Consider the following 7,709-nt stretch of genomic DNA (forward strand, 5'->3'; position numbering starts at 1 on the left):
TATTTTATTAAATCCTATTTAGTTTCCGCTATTGCGGTCTGACATGGAAGTTACCCTATCTGCCTCCCCGCAGTGGGTATTACGCTGTAAACAGTCTGGCTTGTAATCCTTAGTGTTTCGCGGTGATGCTATCTTTCGTACAGTTCCACCAACGTGTTATAACGACATCATCCATATGGATGGAATATAGGGAGAAGGATGTAAAGTCAAAATAATATTTTTGTCACACTGGCATAGTTAGCCTTCATTGAAGTGAAAATATAAATGACATTTATAGTTGCGGGAAAACTATTTGGAAAGGTTTGATGAACAACGTTAGAAACAGATCACTGTGAAAGACAATTAGTTATTACTGCAATAATGTTGAACTGACGTCAGACACAACATTAGAATAGTAAGTGGAACCCTGTTTCTCATCAGGGACTGATAGTCTCTCAAATCATCATACACTGTCTCTGTTAATTTGGTGTTTGTTCAACTGATAGATGCGTGTCTGGGATGCACCGATGGATTAAACACTGCCGTATAGAGTGGACAGGAAACTGACAAAATAAAGAACACAACGTTTAAGAATTTGTCGGAAGATCTTTCACTTAAACAAATTGGAAACAGGACGTATGATATAGGATGCAGAATGTGGGATGGGGGATGAGGCCATGATGTGGGTTATGTGAGATGCAGGTGTTTTGTTGTTTTGAGAAGGAGATGCTAAAGAGGATGTGGTTGGGCCTGTGTGCAGCATGCGGGATGCAGTAAGCTGTATGTGAGAGGTGACATGCATAATGTGGGATGCAGTAGGTGGTATGTGAGAGGTGACATGCATAATGTGGGATGCAGTAGGTGGTATGTGAGAGGTGACATGCATAATGTGGGATGCAGTAGGTGGTATGTGAGAGGTGGCATGCAGCATGTGGGATGCAGTATGTGGTATGTGAGAGATTGCATGCAGCATGCGGGATGCAGTAAGCTGTATGTGAGAGGTGACATGCATAATGTGGGATGCAGTAGGTGGTATGTGAGAGGTGGCATGTAGCATGTGGGATGCAGTATGTGGTATGTGAGAGGTGGCATGCAGCATGTGGGATGCAGTAGGTGGTATGTGATAGGTGGCATGCTGTATGTGGGATGCAGTAGGCTGTGTGTGAGAGGTAGCATGCAGCATGTGGGATGCAGTAGGTGGTATGTGAGAGGTGGCATGCAGCATGTGGGATGCAGTAGGTGGTATGTGAGAGGTGGCATGCTGGATGTGGGATGCAGTAGGTGGTATGTGAGAGATTGCATGCAGCATGCGGGATGCAGTAGGCTGTATGTGAGAGGTGTCATGCAGCATGTGGGATGCAGTAGGTGGTATGTGAGAGGTGGAATGCAGCATGTGGGATGCAGTATGTGGTATGTGAGAGATTGCACGCAGCATGCGGGATGCAGTAAGCTGTATGTGAGAGGTGACATGCATAATGTGGGATGCAGTAGGTGGTATGTGAGAGGTGGCATGCATAATGTGGGATGCAGTAGGTGGTATGTGAGAGGTGGCATGCAGCGTGTAGGATGCAGTATATGGTATGTGAGAGGTGGCATGCTGGATGTGGGATGCAGTAGGTGGTATGTGAGAGATTGCATGCAGCAAGCGGGATGCAGTAGGCTGTATGTGAGAGGTGGCATGCAGCATGTGGGATGGAGTAGGCTGTATGTGAGAGGTGTGTGGTGAGGAGTGTGATGTGTGTGGTGGTGTGGTGTGGTGTGGAGTGTGGTGTGGTGTGGTGTGGTGTGGTGTGGTGTGGTGTGGTGTGGTGTGGAGTGTGGTGTGGTGTGGCGGTGTGGTGTGGTGTGATGTGGTGTGGTGTGGTGTGGTGTGTTGTGGTGTGGTGTGTGGTGTGGAGTGGCGGTGTGGTGTGGAGTGTGATGTGTGTGGTGGTGTGGTGTGGAGTCTGGGGTGAAGGACGTGGAATGTAGGGTGTGTGGTGTGTGGTGTGCAGTGTGGGATGTGTGGTGTGGGGTGTGTGCGGTGTGTGGTGTGTGGTGTGTGGTGTGGTATGCGGGATGCGGGATGTGAGGGATGTAGCGTGTGGGGTGTGGGCTGAGGGATGTGTGGTGTGTGGTGTGTGGTGTGTGTGGTGTGTGGTTTGGGGTGAGGGAAGTGGGAAATGGGGTGTGGGTTGTGTGTGGTATGTGGGGTGTGGTATGTGGGGTGTGGGGTGTGGGGTGTGTGGGATGTGTGGGGTGTTGTGTTTGGTGTGGGGTGTGGGGTGTGTGGTTTATGATTTGAGAGGCGGGATGTGACAAGTGTGATGTGCGATGCGCGAAGTAAAGGTAAAAGTAAACCAAACATACGTTTTACCCGAATAGTATGTAAAACCAATGCGTATAAAATAACAAAAGACACAGTGTATGTTAAATGCTGCTCCCAACAGACATACATGCACATATCGATGTTCTGCGTTGAATATGACTCATGGACAACGTAATCACTCATGAAAAATTACCAACGTACTGTGAAATGTGTGTCTCTTGTTTAAATGACTGTGTCACGAACACCGTCAACATACGGTCATTATCAAGGACGAGGTATTGGCCTCGGGTTTTATTCTTTAACATTGACGGTGCCGTAATGGCTAACTGAGGTTTTATCTGTCACTGTATGTTTGTCAAGAATGATATCACCAGTTTCAAAATTAATTCGTCTTTGGCTGAGAGACCTTTGGGCTCTGAACCTCTTTCAATACGAAGGTTGAAAACTGACAGAAAATCTTTACACATACAATGGATGCCGAGAGACGTGGATTCCTCTTAAAGAAATATAAATTCTGTTAGCAGTTGTTCTGCCTCTCCATCCTATTAAATATTTAAAGATGCAAAGTCAAGGTTTCAAGAAATAGCTATTCTATCATGGTCTACTTGCTGTAGAAAACTAATTCCAATGTGGATGCAGAATGCGGGATGCAGGATGCAGGATGCGGGATGCGGGATGAGGAATTAAAGATGCTGGAGGCGGAAAGCTTGATGCAGGATGTGGAATGTGGGATGCGGGATCAAAGATGCGGAATGTGGAATGTGGGATGCGAGATGTGAGATGCAGGATCAAAGATGCGGAATGTGGAATGTGGGATGCGAGATGTGAGATGCGGGATCAAAGATGCGGGGTGTGGAATGTGGGATGCGAGATGTGAGATGCGGGATCAAAGATGCGGAATGTGGAATGTGGGATGCGAGATGTGAGATGCGGGATGCGGGATCAAAGATGCGGGATGTGGAATGTGGGATGCGAGATGTGAGATGCGGGATCAAAGATGCGGGATGTGGAATGTGGAATGTGGGATGCGAGATGTGATATGCTGGATCAAAGATGCGGGATGTGGAATGTGGGATGCGAGATGTGGAATGTGGGATGCGAGATGTGAGATGCGGGATGCGGGATGCGGGATCAAAGATGCGGGATGTGGAATGTGGGATGCGAGATGTGAGATGCGGGATCAAAGATGCGGAATGTGGAATGTGGAATGTGGGATGCGAGATGTGATATGCGGGATCAAAGATGCGGGATGTGGAATGTGGGATGCGAGATGTGAGATGCGGGAAGCGGGATGTGAGATGCGGGATGTTGAATGTGGGATGCAAGATGTGAGATGTGAGATGCGGGATGCGGGATCAAAGATGTGGGATGTGGAATGTGGGATGCGAGATGTGAGATGTGAGATGCGGGATCAAAGATGCGGGATGTGGAATGTGGGATACGAGATGTGAGATGCGGGATCAAAGATGCGGGATGTGGAATGTGGGATGCGAGTTGTGAGATGCGGGATCAAAGATGCACGATGTGGAATGCGGGATGCGAGATGTGAGATGCGGGATGCGAGATGTATCAATGTGGAATGCGGGATGCGAGATGTGAGATGTGGGATGCGAAATGCGGGATTAAAGATGTTGGATGTGGAATGTGGGATGCGAGATGTGAGAGGCGGGATCAAAGATGCTGGATGTGAAATGTGGGATGCGAGATGTGAGATGCGGGATCAAAGATGCGGGATGTGGAATGTGGAATGTGGGATGCGAGATGTGAGATGCCGCATCAGAGATGCGGGATGTGGAATGTGGGATGCGAGATGTGAGATGCGGGATCAAAGATGCGGGATGTGGAATGTGGAATGTGGGATGCGAGATGTGAGATGCGGGATGCGGGATTAAAGATGCAGGATGTCGGATGAGGGATGTGGAATGTATGATGAGTGATGTTTGTTTCGCAGTGTGTTGTGTGTGATGTGGGAGTTGATATGAGGGATGTGAGATGTGGAATGTGTGATGTGTGATGTGGGGTTTGCAATGTGTGGTGTGGGATGTGGGAGTTGATATGGGGGATGTAAGATGTTGAATGTTGAAAGTGAAATGTGGGTGCAGGGTGTTTGATGCGGGGTGTGTGATGTGTGATTTGAGATCGGGGAAGTGGAATGTGTGATGTGTGATGTGGAATGGTGGATTTGAGATGTGGGGTGTGGAATGTGGGATGTTTGTTTGTTTGTTGCTTAACGCTGAATGCTTAAAGCTTAACGATGACATGCATCAACCAAGTCAGCGAGCCTGACCCCCCGATCCCGTTTGTCGCCTCTTACGACAACCATCGGTTGCTGAAGACCTATTCTAACCCAGTTCTACGCGGGTTGTGATGTGGGACTCGGGAAGTGGAATGTGGAATTTGAGATGCGGGATGCATAAACGAGGTGCGGGGTGCGGGATTCAGGATGCGGGAAGTGGGATGCGGGATTTGGAATGCGGGATGTGGGATTAAAGATGCGGGATGGGTGATGCGGGATGTGGGATTAAAGATGCGGGATGCGGGATTCGGGATGCAGGATTAAAGATACGAGACGCGGGAAGCGGAATATGGGATGCGGGATGTGAGATGTGTGATATGTGATGTGGGGTGTGGGATTTGAGATCGGGGATGTGGAATGTGTGATTTGTAATTTGTGATGCGGATTGTGGAATGTAGGATTTGAGCTGTGTGATGTGGATTGTGTGATGTGTGGTGTGGGATGTGGGGTGTGGAGTGTGGGTGCGAGATGAGGAGTGCTTGATGAAGGGTGCGGGTGAGGGTGTGGGATGAGGGGTGCGGTGTGCGAGATGAGGAGTGCTTGATGAAGGGTGCGGATGAGGTTGCAGGATGAGGGGTGCGGGGTGCGAGATGAGGAGTGCTTGATGAGGGGTGCGGATGAGGGTGCGGGATGAGGGGTGCGGGGTGCGAGATGAGGAGTGCTTGATGAAGGGTGCGGATGCGGGATGAGGGTGCGGGATGAGGGGTGTGGATACGGGATGAGGGTGCGGAATGAAGGGTGCGGATGCGGGATGACGGTGCGGGATGAGGGGTGCGGGGTGCGTAATGAGGGGTGCGAGATGAGGAGTGCTTCATGAAGGTTGCGGATGCGGGATGAGGGGTGCGGAATGAGGGGTGCGGAATGAGGGGTTCAAAACCAGTTTCAAAATTAATTCGTCCTTGGAGAGACCTCTTTCAATAAGAAGGTTGAAAACTAACTCACTGAAAATCTTTACACATACAATGGATGCCTAGAGAAGTGGATTCCTATTAAAGAAATAAAGAATGGGACATTTTTTTCCTTTACTCTGAGCAGAGATTGAGTCAAGCTATTTGGCAGTAAGCCTTGACGTTCATGCAGTTTGGCCCTCACTCTATGAAGAGTCATACCCCAATGAAGTCGCACAAAGTGAAAGTCAATTCTTACATAATGTATGTCTTACAAAATGTTAGAGAGGACAAATAGAGTGTTAGAGACGTCCCATCCATCTCACATTTAAACATTCAAACTACTTTTGTATTTATATTATAGATTAAAGGTCACCTGATAGAGAACACACAGTGCTTTACGTTGTCACGTGAACATCATACTTCTAAATTCATTGTAAAGGGCAAGGTCCTGCCAGAATGTTTTGGGTTGGTATGTTGTTGAACGCAGCACTCCGCACTATTCCAGCTATATGACGGCGGTCTGTAAATAATCGAACCAGACAATCCAGTGATTAATGTCATGGGCATCGATCCACACAATTGGGATCGATGACATGCATCAACCAAGTAGCAAGCCTGACAACCCCATTAGTCGTCTCTAACGACAAGCATAGTCGCCTTTGACGGCAAGCATGGGTTGCTGAAGACCTGTTCTACCCCGGATCTCCACGGGTCGTCATGCTAGGAAATGATGCAACCATTTCCGCATAAAACCTATGCCTTTCGATGTGTATTCTGGCGTGCACAGACTGATGTATGTAAATACTATTTTATTTAACGTACATCTTATTTGATAAACAAGTTTTAAGTAAACTAGAAATAGGGCTACAAGCTCTCACGTTCCTGAAATCAGCTGAACGTCCCATTTTGTGGATAGGCATGAGTCATCAAATATAAAGTCGGTTAAAATCGACTATACGACAAAACAGACAAAAATAGAATCGAAATAAAATGTGTCTAGACATCATTTGTTGTTTATCTCTAATTTCTTGGATGTCCTCATCGTCAGTGCAGTCAATTTACTGGCAATGTAGGGGAGACAACTCTATAGGGCCTCATTGTTGTTCAACCTTAAGATTCACTGAAGAGAACCGGTCATAAAATCTATATTTCTAAACTTTTCAAGGCTACTCATTTCTGGAGCACGGAATATCCAAAGTAAACGTTATGCTTTCTTACCTTATTCAGTACGATTTGTAACTACTGGGGTTTTGTCAGCACAATGCCAGTGCTCGTTGGTTTTATCAAACAGGTCATCTTGCTGCCTATCGTTGTTTTTTGTTACTACTACTACTACTACTACTACTACTACTACTACTACTACTACCACTACTAATGATAATGATTATAATAGGGGTGGTCAGGTAGTCTAGTGATTAAAACGTTCGCTCGAAAACCCGGGTTCGATTCCCGACATGGGTACAATGTTTGAAGTCCATTTCTGGTGTCCCCCGCCGTGGTATTGCTGGAATAATGCGGCGTAAAACGATACTCACTCGCTCATTCACTTGTTTTTATGCCAGTGCTCTTTCTGCCTAACGTTGTTTTTCGCTCCAACTTAAACCTGACACGACATGATCATATAGTTTTCCAAAAGACGTTAAATACCACTCACCAACCATGGCATAACTCGTTAACAATTTGTTGTGTCTTGCAGTCGTTTCCCGGCATGTCAGTTAGACCTAACCAATACCTCATCGAAAAGATTATTTGCTGAAAAGATCTACTCGCATTGATGCCTCAACGGGAAACCCTTCACATTTTACGGCCGCTTCATTATTCCCAAAATTGAGCCACTCTATTCTTTCCACTCACCGCACCTCCAGAACACAGTAGATTCTTACGAAACCAGTTCTTATATTACTGTCGTCTTCTACTGGCCAGCAGTCAAATATGTAGTTTCTGTTACAATCAGACACGACATTTAAATGACTTCAAAGCTTCTAGCAATCATACAAAAATTGGAATTAAAGTGTCTTCCTTGTGTCTGTTCCTACATATATGTTTCGAATAATACAGTGAGTGAGTGAGAAAAGTTTAACGCCGCTTTTAGCAATATCACGGCGGGGGACACCAGAAATGGGCTTCACACATTGTACCCATCCATGTCGGACCCATGTCGGGAATCGAACCCGGGTCTTTGGGGCTTTAACCACAAAGGTACCGACCGCCCCCTGGTTATAAATATGCTTAACAA

At 46.9% G+C, this 7,709-nt stretch overlaps 2 protein-coding genes across 2 annotated transcripts; one reads left to right on the top strand and one right to left on the bottom strand.

Moving 5' to 3' along the window:
• The first annotated feature begins 3,753 nt into the window (after nt 1–3,753).
• LOC139454967 (uncharacterized) lies at nt 3,754–4,179 on the top strand. Its single transcript, XM_071236563.1, has one exon. The coding sequence runs from the start codon at nt 3,754–3,756 to the stop codon at nt 4,177–4,179; it is 426 nt and encodes a 141-aa protein (XP_071092664.1).
• A 664-nt stretch (nt 4,180–4,843) lies between these two features.
• Nucleotides 4,844–5,398, bottom strand: LOC139454977 (uncharacterized). The gene has a single exon (XM_071236571.1). The coding sequence runs from the start codon at nt 5,396–5,398 to the stop codon at nt 4,844–4,846; it is 555 nt and encodes a 184-aa protein (XP_071092672.1).
• Nucleotides 5,399–7,709: the final 2,311 nt, after the last annotated feature.

Source organism: Haliotis cracherodii, unplaced genomic scaffold, assembly GCF_022045235.1.
Source record: "Haliotis cracherodii isolate W230 unplaced genomic scaffold, xgHalCrac1.p SCAF_1, whole genome shotgun sequence".
Taxonomy (NCBI): Eukaryota; Metazoa; Mollusca; class Gastropoda; order Lepetellida; family Haliotidae; genus Haliotis; species Haliotis cracherodii.